Genomic DNA, 19,118 nt, shown 5'->3' with positions numbered 1-19,118 from the left:
TGGTAGGGTTGGTTGAATAATAAATAGGGAAGGAGAGTCACCAATAGCTGGAGTTGATTTTCGCTGTTCTCCAGCAGCTTCTCAGTGTCTCCTACTTGGCATCAGGAACCGTTGCTTCCCATTGGCTGTCGTGGGCCCTCTGACGCTTCCCATTGGCTGCTGGGGGTTCTTTCACGCTTCCCATTGGCTATTTTTCGACCCCCCCGCCCTGGCTCTGCCGTGTGGATGTGAAACGGGAATGCGTGAGTCGCGGGTCTGGCTGCCTTCCTCGGCCGCCGCCGAGCTGGTCTGCCTGCCTTCCTCGGCCGCCGCCGCGGGCTTTTGTCTTTTCTCGCCATTTTGCTGTTTATTGCCTTCCCTGCCGTCTCACATGCCCCGACTAGCGCCGACAGCCTTACCCGTTCCCCGGCTTCCCCCGCGCACGTTCCATCCCGGCTCTCGGAGCCTTGGAGCTCCCGGGGGTGAGGTGGGGCTGAGCCCCTTCCCAGTGCTCCCAGTGTGCCCAGTCACCCTCCAGCACCCCGGGGAGGGCTTCGGGGGGACACAGCACACAAGGGCTGCTGGGGGGGGGGGGTGTCCCACCTCACTTCTGTTTGTTCTGTTCTTCCCAAGCTGGGCAAAACGGATTTTTGGACTTTTCTGCCAGAACTCTGTCCCCCCGGTGCCCCCCAGGAGCAGCTTTGCCCCCCCAGAACGGGACCATGTCCCAACCGATGGGGCTGAGGGGAGCGAGGGGATGTCAGACAAGTGGGGAAAAACCCCCCTAAATGACCAGGAGGTGTCAGCTCCTCCTGCCCTGCCTGGTTCTGACCCTCCCATGGCTGCAGCATTTCTGTCACCACCCCATCCCTGAGAGATGCTTCTTGGGGAAGCAACACCAAATATCACCTGTCACGTTTCAGCCTCACCCCCTAAAAACCTCAATCAGAGGCTTTTGGAGTTAATTTAATAAATTAATTTGATTAATTTAATAAATTTCCACCTGTTTTCCCCCCATTCGGCCCAACCCTGTGTGTGTTCCTGCAGCTCCGGGTGAGCCCCCTCCTCCTCCTCCTGGCTGGGGACACCCTAAACCCTTTCCCCAGGCACAGGGGAGGCTGCAGAATATAGAGATATGTTTAAAAAAAACCCCAAAGAAACATAAAAGGCCCTGTTGGTGCCATTTCCTGGGACCGGACGCGCGTTGGTCACGAGGTGAAAAGCTGTCCGAGGCTGGTGTCGCTCTCGGGACACACCAACGACCTCCAGAGCCACCATGGCTGGGGAAATGGGTTATACCGATCTAAGAAATGCTGGGAATGGGCCTTCTCTGGCTGAGAAATGTCCTGGTGAGTGTATTTTGGGGGAAAAAAGGCTTATTTCAGGCCCTGGGAAGAGTTTCGGGTCTGTTACCTTTGGGGTCCCTTTGCTTCTTCATTCCCACATTCAGGTTTCCAAGCTCATGGGGTGGCCTTTGAAATGGGATCTGGGTTTGTCTGGAGCAGGACAGGGACAGGAGAGGCTGGAAAATCTCAAGAAATGGAACAGTTTTGTTTCCCAGACCCTTCACTTGGTGGCCAAAAGGGGTCCCAGGGAGCCCCAGGGGAACCACCACCCCTGGGAGGGCAGGGAAGGGGCCGAGCCCCGTTCGGACCCCGGAGGTGTCGAGGGCTGGAGGGACCCGTGGTCACCAACTCCCAGCTGGAAACTGAGCCCCTTTGGGAGTTCCCAGGTCCTGCCCTCTGTCACTGGGTCCTCGAGGCTGCTCCCGAGGCTGCTGCACCCCCTGAGCCCCCCAAGCCCCCCAGGGGTGCTGCCCTGGCTCGAGCCCTGTCAGGGGGGATTTATGGCTTTGGAGGAAGCAAAGCAACCAGAAACTTCTGCTCGAACTCACAGCTCAGCAGAGGGGTTTTTTTTTATGCTCTTAACCCCCAATCTTCTTCATATTTTTTAAGCTTAAATGTGGCCTCTTCCAGCTCCTGCCCCGTGCCTGTGGTGGCACAGAGTGCTCCTCACAGCCGGGGCTCTGGGGCACCTCGTCCTGCTGGTGCTGGTGGTGCTCCGAAATGTGAGTGGTGAGTAACCAGCTCTTATCTCCATCTCACACCCTGGCAAGATGCCTGGTAGCGGAAATCTGGGTTTGTTGCAGTGGATCAGGCCCTGGAGGGTTGGTGCAGGCACGAGAGCCAAGAACAAAACCCCCTCTGGGCACACCTGGAGCATCCCCCAAATGAGGGAGGAGGGCAAGACCCATGGGCTTCGGGCCAACTTCATTAACTGCGGGGCAAAATCCACCCTGTCTCTGTGGGGTTTGTGGTTTGGCTTCAGCTTCTCACCCCAGGTCTTTGCTCCCAGTTTTTCAGGGCTCTCCAGGTCCTGAAAGTGACACCAGAGTTGAGATCCAGGCCAGGAACCAGACGGAGTGATGCATCTTCCCATCCCTGGTGCGGTACTTCTGCCAACCCCAGGGGCAGAGCCCTCCAGGTGAGCCCCCTTCCCACCTGGCTCTGCTGGGAGAGGCTCAGGTGGGTCCTTGGGGGGCTCCTCCTGCAAGGAGACCCTGCACCGAGGGTTCTTTGGCAAAAAGGAGCATTTTTAAGGAAGAATTCCCTTTTCCGTGGGATTTTTGGCGGTCCCACCTCCCCAGAGGAGCATGGTCAGCCCAAGGGGGGATGTTTCTCACCACCCTTCCTGCACCCCAACCACCCACTGTGCCTGTATGGTCACCCAACTGAATCTTCTTCCTCCCATTCCTCCCCCTCCTCTTTCTCTTCGTCCTCCTCCACTTCCTGTTCCTCCTCCTCCTCCTCCTCCATGGTGGTAGAGCAGAAAAACCACAACGCTGGGAAATAACTCGAGGGTTTGGTGCCTTTCATTTGGGGGGTCAGAAAAGACCTTGCCCACCTTTGCGGTGTCTCATTCGTGGCCTTCCTCCTCCCCAGCCCCTGCTGGCTGCAAGCTGTGCCCCCAGGACTGGCAGCTCCGTGGGGAGAGATGCTACTGGCTCTCCAAGGAATCGGGGAACTGGACTCGGGGCAGGAAAAGCTGCGAAGATCAGGGCTCTGAGCTGGTGGTGCTCAAGAACGAGACAGAAATGGTAAACAGGGAGGAAAAGGCTTGGAAAGGACCCAGAAGTCCTGGGTTTTTAGGGGGGCAGGGGAGCAAAAGGCTCTCAGCAGCAGGAGGGTTTGGGGTTCAGAGCATGGGACACTCGTGTCCCACGGATTTGGGGGGTTGGGTTTGTTCTGTGGCTTTGCACCCCACGGAACTCCCCGTGGAGAGATTTTTTTGGAGCAACTGGTGCCTTCCACGTCCCAGGAGAACGTCGAGAGTGTCACAGGCAGGCGCCCGTGGTCGGTGTGGGTCGGGTTGAGGTCACGGCAGAAGGAGTGGACGTGGGTGGACAACACCCCCTACAACCCCCACAGGTGAGTGTCTGAGGTCTGGGGGGGTAAAAAGCTGCTTTGGTCCATTTGAGACCCCGATCCACATCCACACATCGCTGGGGTCCATGCAAGGGTCTCTTATTCCTCTGGCAACACTCTGCAGACCAAGAGTCTGGGTCATGGGGCTCGTTGGGGTTGGTTATGGGGTATTTGGGGTCACAGGGCACGTTGGGGTTGGTTATGGGGCAATAAACCCTTTGTTGTGCAGGTTTGGGGTCCTGCGGGAGCTGGATGAAGGGTGTGGGACCCTGAAAGGCAAGAGCTTGGATGTTGATGTCTGTGCCAGTGACCACAAGTGGGTTTGCCAAAAAGCCCCTTTCCAGCTCTCCCCGCCCACGGCAGGAGACATTGGGAAGCTGGATGATGCTTCCACCTGACACACTCGGGCAACGGACCCCATGTGGTATAACAAAATCATTTATTACAGTTCTTTCATGGTTTATCCACCCTGTTACAGCCGCAGTAAATTCCAGTCAGTAGCTTTTCTCTATATCCACTTTTTAGTTAAGCATTCTCTGCCCAGGAGAAAAATACTCCCAAGCAATTTCAGACACACACGGATACATCTCACCACGTCTGTATTCAGATTGCCAAGTTCCCCTTAAGTTTCTCCCAGAGTCACATAATCTCAGTACCTACACTTAAGTGTTATTTTTATGCTTTTACATTACTATAGATGACAATAAGCCAAGTGGCTCCATCCCTGCTTTCCTTTGCAACCAAACTCTCCTAAAATAAACACACATATTCCAATACCCGTCCCTTCAGTGTCTTCACTCTAAACCCACCCCACGGGAGCCAAGAGTGACGGGTCAAACAGCCAAATAGTCCCGTCCTCAATGGGTGTCACCAATGGGTGGAAATAGTGGTTCTGTGAGGGCGACTCTGTGAGGGCGACTCTGTGAGGGCAGTTCTGTGAGGGCAGTTCTGTGAGGGCAATTCTGTGAGGGCAGTTCTTTGAGGGTCATTCTGTGAGGGCGAATCTGTGAGGGCGATTCTGTGAGGGCAGTTCTGTGAGGGCGATTCTGTGAGGGCGATTCTGTGAGGGCGATTCTGTGAGGGCGATTCTGTGGGGGCGATTCTGTGGGGGCGATTCTGTGAGGGCGATTCTGTGAGGGCGATTCTGTGGGGGCGATTCTGTGGGGGCGAATCTGTGAGGGCAGTTCTGTGAGAGCGTTTTGCCATCTTGGCTCCCTCAGGGCTCCTTCAGCCACCGTGTCACCTGCGGACATTCCCTCGGACCTTTCCCCACCCGCACGGGGCGAGCGGCCCCCGCAGCTCCCGCCCCGACCAGGACACGAGGGACAGCGGTGGGGTCGTACAAACTTTAATATAAATGGGTAAAAAAGGAGAAGAGAGAGAAGCACTGATACAGCAGCACTGATACAGTAACTCTGCTGAGGCCACAATCAGGACATTGTACATTCACATTCACAGTTTCATATAGCTTTCAGCAATGTAAAAATACTTCACATGTGCACATTCAAGCACTATAGTGCTTGAATATAGTGCATACAGTGTTATGGATGTAAACTCTTAGGGTGTAAGCATAAAGTAAATATAACTAGAGGATGAGGAAGACTTCTGGAGAAAGAAACCCCTAGTCCACGAAGGCACAAATCCACTTCCACATCATGTCCCTGCAGGTTCACCTCCTTGAGACCAGCTACTGAGGTGACAGTGACAAAAGGCACCGAGGTTACTGAGGTAGTGCTGAGAAGAAACCTCCCCCTGTCCCACTCCAGCGCTGCCCGGCGCCTGTGGCTCCGCTCCATCCCCCCCTCCTGAGTCCCCCTTTCCAGGGAGAAACAGATGGGGGGGATGGAGGGGATGGACAGGGGGAAAACGGGACACTAGGGAAAAAAATTCCAACATCTCTCTTCAAACCCCGGACAATATTAAACAGGACTGGGCCCAATGCTGATCCCTGGGGGACACCACTGGTGACTGGATCCCAACTGGATGCAGCTCCATCCCCACCACTCTCTGGGCCCGACATTCCAGCCAGTTCCTGACCCAGCACAGAGGGCCCTGTCCAGGCCATGGGCTGCAGCTTTTCCAGGAATGTGCCCTGGGAGACAGTGTCCAAAGCTTTGCTGGAGGACTTTTCAAGGTCCCTCTGGATGCTGACCCCAGGGAAGGGCTGGAGCTGTGCCAGGGTAGGGTCAGGTTGGGTCTCAGGAAAAGGTTCTTCCCCCAGAGGGTGGTTGGGCACTGCCCAGGCTCCCCAGGGCAGTGGGCACAGCCCCAAACCTGCCAGAGCTCCAGGAGGGTTTGGATGATCCTCTGGGGAACAGGGGGTGACTCCTGGGGATGGGCCTGGGCAGGGCTGAGGGTTGGACTCCATGATTCTTGTGAGGTGCCTTCCAATACAAGATATTTTTGAGATATTCAGTGAAAATTTCACAGCCAGACAACTGAGATGTTCCCCCAGCAATTCCAGTTGCAGTGCCAGGGTGGAGCTCCCTCATCTGGTCAGACATGCAGGCTGAAAGTCCTAGAGAGTTTTGGGGTCTCTTAATTTCCCCTTCCAGAGTTCATAGTCATCGAGGTGGCTGCAGATCCAGTTCTTCTCCGTGTGGCACAGGGACGAGCTGATCCACCAATAGTACAGGTACCCACAGGGTCCCTCACCCCTCACCTCAAACCTGCAAAGCCAACGGGATCAGAGTGAGAAAGGGAAAAGGAAAAGAAGGAAACTGCCCCCCCAAAAAATTAGGAAGAGCTGGGATTTCCCCTCCGGCAGAGAAGGGCTTTGGCTGGGGAGGGTCTCCAATTCTCTGATCAGGGTTGGGGGGCAGCGACCTCGGCCCATCCCAACCCCCCATGGAAAGCCAGGAGCTGCCTGGACACGGGGCAGGAGAAGGTGCCCATCCCAGGATGGGGCATCCCAGACTCCAGGAAATCCCTGGGGCCCACCCCGGGGCTCCAGCACGGACACAGGGACCCACCTGCTGTTCAAGGCCGTGCCATTGATCAACTCCCAGCCCTTATCCCTCATTCCCAGCCCGATCCAGTGGTTTGCTTCGCCTTTATAGCGCAGAAGGAAGGCCTGGAAGGCAAAGAAACGTTGGCTTTGGCAAGTCTTGCCTTCCCCACCTTCTCTTTCCCTCCTGTGTCCACCCCCATCCAGACCTGGGGCTTTTCCCAAGGGGTTGGCTCCCGGCTCCAGCACTGGCAGCACTTTGGGGCCAGCCTGGGGGGTTTGGGGCTGATTTATCCTCTTGGTTTCCCTGTGTTTCCCACCCCGGTGCTGCTGCAAAGGCTCAAGCCCAGTCCTCACCAGTTCATCCCAGTCCTCACCAGTTCCTCCCTGGTGCTTATGGTGGCCAGAGAAGCTCCCAGGGCCTCACACCTTTCCCAGCCCATGGTCCAGTTGCCCTCAGCCTCAGAAAAATAATAGCATTTTCCTTGGAAACCAGGCCAGGTGTCTGGGCACACGTGGGAGAATTCCGGCTCAGGGAAAGGGGGTCTCACACTGAGAACTGAAACACAGAAAGCTGAGTCAGACACGTGGGCAGCCCTGAAAAGCAGCAAATGGGATTGATTCCTTGGTTTATTCCAGCAGCTGGAAGAGGGAAACTAGGGATGATGCTCTTGGAATATGTGTGACTGAGTGAGGAGCAGATGCCTGGAGCAAAGTGCAGGTAAAAAAGGGAGTCACCCACTTTGGGAGCCTCCCTTGACGCTGGGAAGGTCCTAGAATCCTCCCCGTGGGGGTGCCTGGGTGGGACTCACCAGTCAGTGTCACAATCAGGCTCAAGCTGAGGATCCCCAGGAACACACACAGAGCCAGGAGAACACACACCTTGGGGGATGTTCTCCGCTCTGACTCGGTTCTGTAGGCCCCTGGGGCAGGAAAGAGCAGGGTGAGGATGGCCTGGCTCCTCTCCCCTCTGCTTTGCCCTCCTGTGCTGGACCCTCAGTCCATCCCCAGCCCCACCCAGGCCCATCCAGGCCCCCCCACTGGTGCCCCCCCAGAGCAAGATGCTCTTCCCACACCCCGCCCTCCCTCGGAACATTTGGGGTTTTCCCAGCATTACCACATTTGGACTGTTCCTCTGGATCACTGCAGATGTTCAGGGCTTCCTCTTGGCCTGAAGAATTTGGCTTTTGGGTTTCTTTCCCCATCCTTGCAGAGAAGCCTCAGGGCCCGGGGCTGACGTTCCCTGGGCTCTGTGGGGTGGAAGCACTCGGCAGCCTGGGGTGGAAGGAGAGGAGAGGCTGAGGGGACCTGCAGGGAGCTGAGACCTCCTGGGCACAGCCCAGCCAGCCACAACAGCCCCTGTGGGGCTGGCACTGTGTCTCAGCATTATCTTGGTGCCAAGGGGCACAATCTGGCAGGGCTGAACACACATCTGGGAGAGGAGGTGGCACAAAGGACAGAGGGAGGGGAGGGGAAAAGAGAGGGGGGGGAAAGAGAGGGGAGGGAGAAAGATTAAAGAGGGGGAAAAAAAGACAAATTATCAGAAAGGAAAGAGAAAGACAAGTTTAAAGGCACTTTAACTATTAAATAAGTAAGTAATTGAGAGCTCACAGGTTTGCAGGGGACAGGAGCCTGTTCAGGGCTCAGGGGGGGAAAAGGCACCGAGGGCTTGGAGCAGAGTTTGTGCTTTGGGGCCCTTTTGCAAAAACACACAGGGTGGAAAGTAGGTTGTAACAGTTCACAGCAGCTGTTCTGCTTGGGTTTTCTGTTTGTGGCTCCCCACGAGCTTCTTTTGCTCTGGTTCCCCCCCCTCCCCGTGCCCACTGTTGCAGGACTACGACCTGGTTCCTTGCACCCCCAACCATTAGGGGCAGCAGCTTTTGGTCCTCTTGGGTCTTGTGTAAGTTATTACCAGCACCAAATGGACCAACAGAAGCTCGTCAGGAACTTATCCTGATAAAACAGCAATATTTCTTTGCAAGGTGAGCTCTGAAAGCTGCAAAGGGGCAGGTTGGTTTGTGGGTAAATGGATGTGGAAAAAAAGCACAAAGTCATTCCCTCAGAGGGGACTTGCAGGAGGAAACTCAAGGACCTGCTCAGATAACAGCATTTCCAGAGCAGTGAGAGGGTTAAATTGGTAGGAGAAAGGAACAAAAACAGGATGAGCCAGAAGAGGGTGGTGCTTCTGCACCCTCAAGGTTTCCAAAGCTGAACAGGACAAAGCTCAGAAATTAAAGGAAGTCATATCTTGTGACTTGGCAGAAGTCCACGTGCACAGGTTCAGACCCCTCATTTCAAGCCACAATTTCAGTCCTACTTTAATTTCTGCGTCACAAATGTTGACTGTACAAATTCAACAAATTCCCTTAAAAAGACCCACGAACGTTCACCTCGTAAGAATCCCCCTGGTGCAGCCCGAGCTCCTGCCCAGGTTTAATCCCTCCCAAACCCAATTCTGATCCAGAAACCAGTGGGCTGGTGAAGATTTTAACATTTGCAAAACTGAAGTGTCAATTTGAAGCTAAAAGAGACCCAGTGCAGTTACTGATTCACCCAGTCCCACTGACATTTTTGCTCCTTTATGATGACTGTACAACTTCAAGAAATTCCCTTAAAAGGACCCCCAAAGGTTCACATTGTGAGACCCCCCCTGGTGCAGCCCGAGCTCCTGCCCAGGTTCAATCCCTCCCAAGCCCACCCTGGTTTCCAGCTGGTTCGCTCCAGCTTCCCCCAAAATCACTGTTCATTCCACTCAACTGAAACAAATTAAAGTCCTTTTTATATCATTATTTGCCTCTTTTCACCACGACTTTCTCAATTCTCTTCCCGAGAAGCAACCCTGTCAGCAACAAGGGGCTGAAAAAGCCCCAACAAAACCACTGCAGAAGCTCTTAGAAGGCAGTAAAAATGACAAACCAGCCCAACCCCGCAGCAGACACTCAAACCAACCCCACGGCAGCAAAAGCCTCACCAAACCCAGCTGTAAAACTGTGACTTTTGGGGTTTATTCCCCCCTTCCCCTTCAACGTGCCACGTTTAATTAATCAGGTGGTCATTGCAGCCCCCCCAAAGACAAGACTCTGATGTGGGGGCTCAGCCCTGTCCCAGCCGTGGCTCACTGTGGGCAGGGAGCACCCACCACCCCGAGTTTGGCAGCCCAGGAGCTGCTCTGGAGTACTCACCTCGCAGGGCAGCTCTCAGTGACTGTGAGATTTCGCGGTAGGGTCGGTTTAGTCACAAACTAGCAAACAAACTCTCCAACTGACGCAATTTCAATTGTTCTTTGCTCTTCAGCAGCTTCTCAGTGTGGTTTAATTGACATCAGGACACGTCTCTTCCCATTGGCTGCCGGGGCCCTTCGACGCTTCCCATTGGCTACCGGGGGCTCTCCGACGCTTCCCATTGGCTGTTTTTCGATCCCCCCGCCGTGGCTGTGCCGTGTGGGTGTGAAATGGGACGTGTGTGACTCACTGGCCCTTTCGCCGCCGCCGAGTTTTATCTTTCGTCGCCGTTTTGCTGTTTATTGCCTTCCCCGCCGTCTCACGTGCCCCGTCCAGCGCCGGCAGCCCCGTCCCTTCCCCTGTTCCATCCCGGCTCTCGGAGCCTTGGAGCTCCCGGGGGTGACGGAGGGCTGAGCCCCTTCCCAGTGCTCCCAGTGTGCCCAGTCACCCTCCAGCACCCCGGGGAGGGCCTCGGGGGGGGGGGGGAGACAGCACAAAAGTGCTGCTGGGGGGTCCCGCCTCACTTCTGGGTGGCTTGTTCTTCCCAAGCTGGGCAAAACCGATTTTTGGACTTTTCTGCCAGAACTCTGTCCCCTCCTCTGCTTGGCCAAAGGGATTTGGGGCCGTTTTCCCCTTTTTGGGGCAAATAAAACTTATGGGTTAAGCCCCAGCAGGACGCAGCAGCCCTGCAGCCTGCGGAGCCTGTGCTGGCCTGTGCCTGGCAGAGAAAAAAAGAACATCAGGGACTAATTAATTAGCCTAATAAAATTGCTCCTCGTTAGGGGGCAAGAGAAGTGGGGCTTCCTGCTGAGCCAATGTTACCCTACAGACACGGCTGGGAAAACCAGGCATGAGCTCTGTGAATCCGCGTCTATTTTTGGACAGAACTGGTGCTTTATTGAGCAATTCTCTCATTTTGCGCTCCTTTTGATGGTATTTTATCGATTCTCATCTCTTAGAGATCACGATCAACACCTTGATCTCTTATTTTCACCATTTTAGGGGGATGCGAGGAGTGATTTCTCTCTCCCAGCTCCTTGTCCTCCTTGTCCCTTCCCATGGGTTTCCTTCCTCTGGACACAGACCCCCGACCCCCCACCCCTCGGGGCCGTCAGGACGAGTCCCCCCAGCAGTTGTGGGGCTTTGGTTTGGGTACAGGAAGCTCCGAACCCACTGCCAGTTCACACCAGCCCGGGGGGGCAGCGGCGCTTTGGCTTCCTGTCCCTTCCCCCGTGTGACCACTGCGGGTCCCCGGCCCTGAGCGGCGGGACATGCAGGACCAGGACGGCTACACGGCCTTAGAGCAGTGGAGGAAACGAGGGGCTGCGGGGAGCCCCCCGTCCTCCCCGGGGGCAGGTACTGGGGGGGGTCGTGTCCGCTGGGCCCCCCCAGATCGGGGGGGGAAGAGGGACTCGGGGACAGGGGGTGATGTCACCCCTGGGGTCCCCAAGAGCTGCTCAGGGTGGGGAAACTGAGGCAGGGATTTAGGAAGGAGGGGCTGGGGGGGTTTCTCGGGGCTGTGGTTGGCTGCTGCCCCACCCCCGGAGCTGGGACCCCCCAACAGAGGGAGCAGAGGGATTTTTTGGGGGCACCCAGCTCCTCCTGCTCCTGGGCAGGGGGGGCTGCAGGGGTTTGAGGGGGGGGTCTCACCAGGGTGCTTTGCCCCAGGACCCCCTGCCCCGGGCTCTGGGTGGGTGAAGGTGTGACGGGTGCTCTTTTCCACCCCCCAGCTGTAGGATCTGGCTTTCCAGAACCCCGGGGGGTCCCCACCACAGCCCCCCCCCGCCGTCCCCGCTGCCTCCTCGGGGCCCTCACGGCTGCCCTGGCGCTGTCCCTGGTGCTCTGTGGTGAGTTTGGGGGGTGGGAAGGGGCACCCGGACCCCTCTGCCCCTTCCCACCCCCCCAGTGCCCCTGACCGGGCTGGGCATCCTCCTGTCCCAGTGTCCTGGTGGGTGGCAGAGAGGGCACAGCCCGAGGCGAGCTCGGGGTGGGGGAACACGTCCCTGAGACCCCCCTGTGCCAGCCTGGACGGCACCTTCAGGGAGCTGAGGAGGATCCTGTGCCCCCCGCGAGGTAACCCCCCACCACCCGGGGGTCCCATCGATGCCCCCTCCCCAAACTGGAGCCCCCCCCAGTCCCCCACACGGCGCCTCAGCGCGCCGGGGTCCGTCTGTCTGTCCGTCTGTCTGTCTGTCCACAGAGGCCGAGGGATGCAGGCTCTGCCCCGTGGGCTGGATGCTGGGCAGGACTAAGTGCTACTGGGTCTCGGAGAGGATGAACTCGTGGCACAGGAGCCGGGAGGACTGCGGGGACCGCGGGGCCGCGATGGCGATGCCGTGGGACAAGGACGAGCTGGTGAAGGGACCGAGGGGACAGAGGGGCTGGAGGCACCCCAGGGGAGGGCGAAGGAGTCCCCAGAAGCCTGGGATCAGACCTCTCATTCCCAAATTCCCCGCGGTGCCCGTGGCAGACCGGGGGGGAGTGCCATGGGTCTGGCTCGGTCCCGGGGTGAGGACGGAGCCTATTTTGGGGTGACCATCCCCGGCCCGGCAGTGCCACCACTGCCCCTTTCCCCGGGCCAGGATTCCCTCAATGAGACCCTGAGGAAACCCACGCGGCACTTCTGGATCGGGCTCTCGGTGCCCGCGCCCGGGATGGGCTGGACGTGGGTGAACGGCTCCCGCCCGGACTGGAGCCGGTGAGGGCCGGGGAGAGCGCTGGGGGGTCGGGGTGGGCACCCCCCTGTCCCCGAGGGCCCCCCGGGGGTGACACGGGCCCCCTCCCGCACCCGCAGGTTCCCGCAGGACCTCGGGGAGGGTCGCGGAGCCTGCGGGGCGCTCAAGGGGGACAGGATCGACCCCCGCGCCTGCGACACGGGGCTGCAGTGGGTCTGCCAGACGGAGTCCGCCCGGATCTGAGCCTCCACCGCACCCAAAACCCACCGTTAATGCGGGAGAAAATCCCGATTCCCGCGGGTTCGGCACCCACCGGCATCTCCCGAGGCACGGGCAGGACCGCGGCCGGGGAAAGTCGCCCTGGGATGGGCGATGCGAGGGCGGCGGGGTGCGAGGGAGGAGGAGAAATCGAACTACGAAAAGAATAAAAACTAAAAATAACTTGTAAAATTCACTTTGCGGGGGAGCTGGTTGGGAACAACCTCTCGATCCCCTCCCCGGTGCCCGAGGGCGGAGGGGACCCGCCTGTCCGTCGGGGCAGCTTTTTTAGGGACGCGGGGCAGGGGCCGCTCGTCCCCCCTCACAGTGTCTCTCGGTGCCACTGTTTCGGTCGCGGGGCAGCGGTCACCCCCCGTGTGGGTCTTTTATTGCCTTCTCTCTCTTTTTTTTCCGTTCACACCCCCCATCTCCCCACCCCGGGGCGGCCCTTTCTCCGCCGTCGCTCCTCGCCCGCCCCTCGTCGCAGCTCTTCAGTGACACGGGGTGAGTCCCACGAGCCAAGGCAGAGTCTGTCTGTCCCTCGGGGCAGCTCCTCCAGCACCGCCCCGCCGTCCCTTGGGCAGCTCTTTCGGTGACACGAGGCGGCGGCGATCCCCTCGCCGCGGCTCTGCTGTCGCGTTTAATTCCATTCTCTATATTTTATTCACAGCTCCCACCCCTCTCGGCGCAGCCCTTCTGGACACCCCCGAGAGCGCCCGTCCCGACACCGGGCGGGGGGACCCCTCGGTGCAGCCTTTTATTCTGTTTTACTCTATTTCCTGTCTTTTATTCTGTTCCCACGCTCGCTGCGGCTCTTTCAGACGCGGGCGGTGGGAACCCCTCGCAGCGATTTTAATGCCCCCGTGGAGCCAAGAAATGCCGAGAAACGGTTTCCATGGACAGAAGCCAAGGCGGTGCTGCTTTTCCTGCCGGTCCCTGGCACATTTTACAAGCAGTGACACAGATGGGCTGTGCCAGCGCTCGGTGGCTCTGGGCTCCAAACTGCCGGGGCAGGAGCCTCTGGGCACAATCCTGAGCAGCCTCTCAGGTGCTGGTCCTTCCCCTCGGAAGGCTGAGCCCGTTCTGCAGCTGCCCTGGGCCAGCAGCGTCCAGGCAATGGCACCCCCATGTCACGACAGGGAGCTTGTCTGCAGGTGTTTTTTTGTTTTTTTTTTCAAAAAAACCCAACCCAACCAAAACCAACAAAACAACAAAAAAACATGAAAAACCAAAATTCCAGTTCCCTGCCTGCAGTTTGAAGTTCGTGTGTTTTCTTATTTCGTCTTAAAAGAACACCAGGATGGATTTAGAAAAAACTGGTTTTAGTCATTAATCCATTCCTTTCTTGTGCCCGCAAGAACTACTGGTGAGTGACCTCTCCCTGATCCCTCGGCACGACTTTAGAGCCTTTCTTCAATTGAACACTTCCCCCGATAATGAAAGGCTGTATAAAAAAGTCATAAATATAGTTAGGACAATACTTGTGGTTGGATGCATTTTGGTCCATCTTTTCTGGTATCATTTAAAGTGCAGGGCCCCCATCCCAGCCACGTGGGACCCCTTCAGCCAAAAACCTCCCCCCGGGTTTCTCAGATTTCCCAACGGTGGTCGTGCATCTCCAACAGCTTCTCATTTCTTCTGGCTCCGGACTGTGAAGCTTTCATGAGGTGACAGTTTGGAATAATTCTGTCCCCTGCCTGGGTGAGGAGGGGGGTGGCAAAGCAGCATCTGGCACCAACCAGGGCCAGCCCATGACATCTCCCTTGGTTGGGAACCTTTAAATATTTTTAAGCAAGCAAGGGTTCAAAAAAAAATGCCTTTGTTCCTTGGATGAATCACACCGGGATCTGCTGGAGAACAGCCAGTACTGCCCGATTTGTAAAAGTATAAAACATTCCCCTGTGGCTTTGCAAGGGGACAGGCCAGAGAGCTGTAAAGTCAAAACCATGCCTCTGTGGTTGACTCTCCTCCCCAACTGAGTGGCTCAAATGACTCAACACTACGAAATATCCCACACATTGAGAGCTGCCCTGCGAGGTGAGGACTCCAGAGCAGCTCCTGGGCTGCCAAACTCGGGGTGGTGGGTGCTCCCTGCCCAGAGCGAGCCACGGCTGGGACAGGGCTGAGCCCCCACATCATGGTCTTGTCTTTGGAGGGGCTGAAATGACCACCTGATTAACTAAACGTGGCACGTTGAAGGGGAAAGGGGGGCTAAACCCCAAAAGTCACAGTTTTACAGCTGGGTATAGTGAGGCTTTTGCTGCCGTGGGGTTGGTTTGAGTGTCTGCTGCGGAGTTGTGCTGGTTTGTCATTTTTGCTGCTTCTTCAGTGGTTTTGTTGGGGCTTTTTCAGCCCCTTGTTGCTGACAGAGTTGCTTCTTGGGAAGAGAAATGAGAAAGTTGTGGTGAAAAGAGGTAAATGATGATATGACAGAAAGGACCAGCTGGAAACCAGGGTGGGCTTGGGAGGGATTGAACCTGGGCAGGAGCTCGGGCTGCACCAGGGAGGGTCTTACAATGTGAACCTTCGTGGGTCCTTTTAAGGGAATTTGTTGAAGTTGTTTTGTTGACACTGTGATGCAGAGATTAAAGTAGGACTGAGATTTTGGCTTGAAATGAGGGGGTTGAACTTGTGCACGTGGACTTCTGCCATCTCAAGATATGACTTCCTTTCATTTCTGAGCTTTGTCCTGTTCAGCTTTGGAAACCTTGAGGGTGCAGAAGCACCACCCTCTTCTGGCTCATCCTGTTTTTGTTACTTTCTCCTCCCAATTTAACCCTCTCACTGCTCTGGAAACGCTGTTATCTGACAGGTCCTTGAGTTTCCTCCTGCAAATCCCCTCTGAGGGAACCGCTTTGTGCTTTTTTCACATCCATTTACCCACAAACCAACCTGCCCCTTTGCAGCTTTCAGAGCTCACCTTGCAAAGAAATATTGCTGTTTTATCAGGACACATTCCTGATGAGCTTCTGTTGGTCCATTTGGTGCTGGTAATAACTTACACAAGACCCAAGAGGACCAAAAGCTGCTGCCCCTGTTGGTTTGGGGTGCAGGGAACCAGGTCGTGCTCGTGCAACAGTGGGCACGAGGAGGGGGGGAACCAGAGCAAAAGAAGCTCGTGGGGAGCCACAAACAGAAAACCCAAGCAGAACAGCTGCTGTGAACTGTTACAACCTACTTTCCACCCTGTGTGTTTTTGCAAACGGGTCCCAAAGCACAGACTCTGCTCTGAGCCCTCGGTGACTTTTCCCCCCTTTGGGCAGTAGCAGCTCCTGAGCCCTGAACAGGCTCCCGTCCCCTGCAAACCTGTGAGCTCTCAATTACTTACTTATTTAATAGTTAAAGTGCCTTTAAACTTGTCTTTCTCTTTCCTTTCTGCTTAATTTGTCTTTTTTTTCCCCTCTTTAATCTTTCTCCCTCCCCTCTCTTTCCCCCCCCCTCTTTTCCCCTCCCCTCCCTCTGTCCTTTGTACCACCTCCTCTCCCAGATGTGTGTTCAGCCCTGCCAGATTGTGCCCCTTGGCACCAAGATAATGCTGAGACACAGTGCCAGCCCCACAGGGGCTGTTGTGGCTGGCTGGGCTGTGCCCAGGAGGTCTCAGATCCCTGCAGGTCCCCTCAGCCTCTCCTCTCCTTCCACCCCAGGCTGCCGAGTGCTTCCACCCCACAGAGCCCAGGGAATGTCAGCCTCGGGCCCTGAGGTTTCTCTGCAAGGATGGGGAAAGAAACCCAAAAGCCAAATTCTTCAAGCCAAGAGGAAGCCCTGAACACCTGCAGTGATCCAGAGGAACAGTCCAAATGTGGTAATGCTGGGAAAACCAAATGCTCCAGGGGGGGAGAGCACGGGGTGGGAAGAGCATCTCGCTCCGGGGCAGCACCGGGATGGGGATGGAGCCTTTGGGTGGGTGTGGAGCAGCCCAGGCACAGCTGCACTGAATTCCACGCTGTGGAATTCACCTCTGGAGGCTGAAGATCCGTCTCCAGGCCGTCAAACACACATCAGTGGCTCTGAAGGACTCCTGAGCCCCCAGAGGGGTCCCTGGATGGGCCTGGGTGGGGCTGGGGATGGACTGAGGGTCCAGCACAGGAGGGCAAAGCAGAGGGGAGAGGAGCCAGGCCATCCTCACCCTGCTCTTTCCTGCCCCAGGGTCCTGCAGAACCGAGTCAGAGCGGAGAACATCCTCCAAGGTGCGTGTTCTCCTGGCTCTGAGTGTGTTCCTGGGGATCCTCAGCTTCAGCCTGATTGCGACACTGACTGGTGAGTCCCACCCAGGCATCCCCCAATTTCCTCTGCTGGAAAAAACCCCAAGCAATCAATCCCATTTTGCTGCTTTTCAGGGCTGCCCACGTGTCTGACTCAGCTTTCTGTGTTTCAGTTCTCGGTGTCAGACCCCGGTTCTCTGAGCTGGAATTCTCCCACGTGTGCCCAGACACCTGGCCTGGTTTCCAAGGAAAATGTTATTATTTTTCTGAGGCTGAGGGCAACTGGACCACGGGCTGGGAAAGCTGTGAGGCCCTGGGAGCTTCACTGGCCACCATAAGCACGAGGGAGGAACTGGTGAGGATTGGAATGAACTGGTGAGGACTGGGATGAACTGGTGAGGACTGGGCTTGAGCCTCTGCAGCAGCACCAGGGTGGGAAACACAGGGAAACCAAGAGGATAAATCAGCCCCAAACCCCCCAGGCTGGCCCCAAAGTGCTGCCAGTGCTGGAGCCGGGAGCCAACCCCTTGGGAAAAGCCCCAGGTCTGGATGGGGGTGGACACAGGAGGGAAAGAGAAGGTGGGGAAGGCAAGACTGGCCAAAGCCAACGTTTCTTTGCCTTCCAGGCCTTCCTTCTGTGCTATAAAGGCGAAGCAAACCACTGGATCGGGCTGGGAATGAGGGATAAGGGCTGGGAGTGGATCAATGGCACGGCCTTGAACAGCAGGTGGGTCCCTGTGTCCGTGCTGGAGCCCCGGGGTGGGCCCCAGGGATTTCCTGGAGTCTGGGATGCCCCATCCTGGGATGGGCACCTTCTCCTGCCCCGTGTCCAGGCAGCTCCTGGCTTTCCATGGGGGGTTGGGATGGGCCGAAGTCGCTGCCCCCCAACCCTGATCAGAGGATTGGAGACCGCCCCCAGCCAAAGCCCTTCTCTGCCAGAGGGGAAATCCCAGCTCTTCCTAATTTTTTTGGGGGGGGGAGTTTCCTTCTTTTCCTTTTCCCTTTCTGACTCTGATCCCGTTGGCTTTGCAGGTTTGAGGTGAGGGGTGAGGGACCCTGTGGGTACCTGTACTATTGGTGGATCAGCTCATCCCTGTGCCACACGGAGAAGAACTGGATCTGCAGCCACCTCGATGACTATGAACTCTGGAAGGGGAAATTAAGAGACCCCAAAACTCTCTAGGACTTTCAGCCTGCATGTCTGACCAGATGAGGGAGCTCCACCCTGGCACTGCAACTGGAATTGCTGGGGGAACATCTCAGTTGTCTGGCTGTGAAATTTTCACTGAATATCTCAAAAATATCTTGTATTGGAAGGCACCTCACAAGAATCATGGAGTCCAACCCTCAGCCCTGCCCAGGCCCATCCCCAGGAGTCACCCCCTGTTCCCCAGAGGATCATCCAAACCCTCCTGGAGCTCTGGCAGGTTTGGGGCTGTGCCCACTGCCCTGGGGAGCCTGGGCAGTGCCCAACCACCCTCTGGGGGAAGAACCTTTTCCTGGGATCCAACCTGACCCTACCCTGGCACAGCTCCAGCCCTTCCCTGGGGTCAGCATCCAGAGGGACCTTGAAAAGTCCTCCAGCAAAGCTTTGGACACTGTCTCCCAGGGCACATTCCTGGAAAAGCTGCAGCCCATGGCCTGGACAGGGCCCTCTGTGCTGGGTCAGGAACTGGCTGGAATGTCGGGCCCAGAGAGTGGTGGGGATGGAGCTGCATCCAGTTGGGATCCAGTCACCAGTGGTGTCCCCCAGGGATCAGCATTGGGCCCAGTCCTGTTTAATATTGTCCGGGGTTTGAAGAGAGATGTTGGAATTTTTTTCCCTAGTGTCCCGTTTTCCCCCTGTCCATCCCCTCCATCCCCCCCATCTGTTTCTCCCTGGAAAGGGGGACTCAGGAGGGGGGGATGGAGCGGAGCCACAGGCGCCGGGCAGCGCTGGAGTGGGACAGGGGGAGGTTTCTTCTCAGCACTACCTCAGTAACCTCGGTGCCTTTTGTCACTGTCACCTCAGTAGCTGGTCTCAAGGAGGTGAACCTGCAGGGACATGATGTGGAAGTGGATTTGTGCCTTCGTGGACTAGGGGTTTCTTTCTCCAGAAGTCTTCCTCATCCTCTAGTTATATTTACTTTATGCTTACACCCTAAGAGTTTACATCCATAACACTGTATGCACTATATTCAAGCACTATAGTGCTTGAATGTGCACATGTGAAGTATTTTTACATTGCTGAAAGCTATATGAAACTGTGAATGTGAATGTACAATGTCCTGATTGTGGCCTCAGCAGAGTTACTGTATCAGTGCTGCTGTATCAGTGCTTCTCTCTCTTCTCCTTTTTTACCCATTTATATTAAAGTTTGTACGACCCCACCGCTGTCCCTCGTGTCCTGGTCGGGGCGGGAGCTGCGGGGG

General features: G+C 56.5%; 4 protein-coding genes and 1 pseudogene across 4 annotated transcripts; 4 read left to right on the top strand and 1 right to left on the bottom strand.

Annotated features, from left to right (window-relative positions):
- LOC127461657 (zinc finger protein 729-like) overlaps positions 1 to 19,118 on the top strand; it is a 258,708-nt pseudogene that overhangs the window by 91,219 nt on the left and 148,371 nt on the right.
- LOC127461646 (killer cell lectin-like receptor subfamily B member 1C) lies at positions 1,078 to 4,534 on the top strand. Its single transcript, XM_051769659.1, is given in 6 exon segments — positions 1,078 to 2,054; positions 2,335 to 2,463; positions 2,922 to 3,076; positions 3,298 to 3,407; positions 3,634 to 4,194; positions 4,304 to 4,534. Coding segments are annotated over 5 exon segments (678 nt in total). The 5' UTR covers positions 1,078 to 1,939; the 3' UTR covers positions 3,803 to 4,194; positions 4,304 to 4,534.
- On the bottom strand, positions 4,737 to 9,630 carry LOC127461648 (C-type lectin domain family 2 member B-like). The gene is made up of 6 exons (XM_051769662.1): positions 9,534 to 9,630; positions 7,469 to 7,626; positions 7,164 to 7,274; positions 6,729 to 6,910; positions 6,377 to 6,477; positions 4,737 to 6,073 (listed from the first exon to the last, which is right to left on the bottom strand). Exons 2-6 carry the CDS (start codon positions 7,554 to 7,556, stop codon positions 5,923 to 5,925), a joined length of 633 nt encoding a protein of 210 aa, XP_051625622.1. The 5' UTR covers positions 7,557 to 7,626; positions 9,534 to 9,630; the 3' UTR covers positions 4,737 to 5,922.
- LOC127461643 (killer cell lectin-like receptor subfamily B member 1B allele C) lies at positions 10,683 to 12,856 on the top strand. Its single transcript, XM_051769655.1, has 6 exons — positions 10,683 to 10,928; positions 11,303 to 11,419; positions 11,514 to 11,645; positions 11,773 to 11,927; positions 12,155 to 12,270; positions 12,367 to 12,856. Exons 1-6 carry the CDS (start codon positions 10,844 to 10,846, stop codon positions 12,488 to 12,490), a joined length of 729 nt encoding a protein of 242 aa, XP_051625615.1. The 5' UTR covers positions 10,683 to 10,843; the 3' UTR covers positions 12,491 to 12,856.
- On the top strand, positions 13,754 to 19,076 carry LOC127461649 (C-type lectin domain family 2 member B-like). Its single transcript, XM_051769663.1, has 6 exons — positions 13,754 to 14,542; positions 16,150 to 16,307; positions 16,652 to 16,762; positions 16,881 to 17,062; positions 17,334 to 17,434; positions 17,740 to 19,076. Exons 2-6 carry the CDS (start codon positions 16,220 to 16,222, stop codon positions 17,888 to 17,890), a joined length of 633 nt encoding a protein of 210 aa, XP_051625623.1. The 5' UTR covers positions 13,754 to 14,542; positions 16,150 to 16,219; the 3' UTR covers positions 17,891 to 19,076.

Source organism: Manacus candei, unplaced genomic scaffold (assembly GCF_025592945.1).
Source record: "Manacus candei isolate 608988 ecotype Guabito, Panama unplaced genomic scaffold, ASM2559294v1 h1tg000110l, whole genome shotgun sequence".
NCBI lineage: Eukaryota > Metazoa > Chordata > Aves > Passeriformes > Pipridae > Manacus > Manacus candei.
The sequence above is the reverse complement of the archived record's forward strand: the minus strand, read 5'-3'. Positions and strand labels throughout refer to the sequence as shown.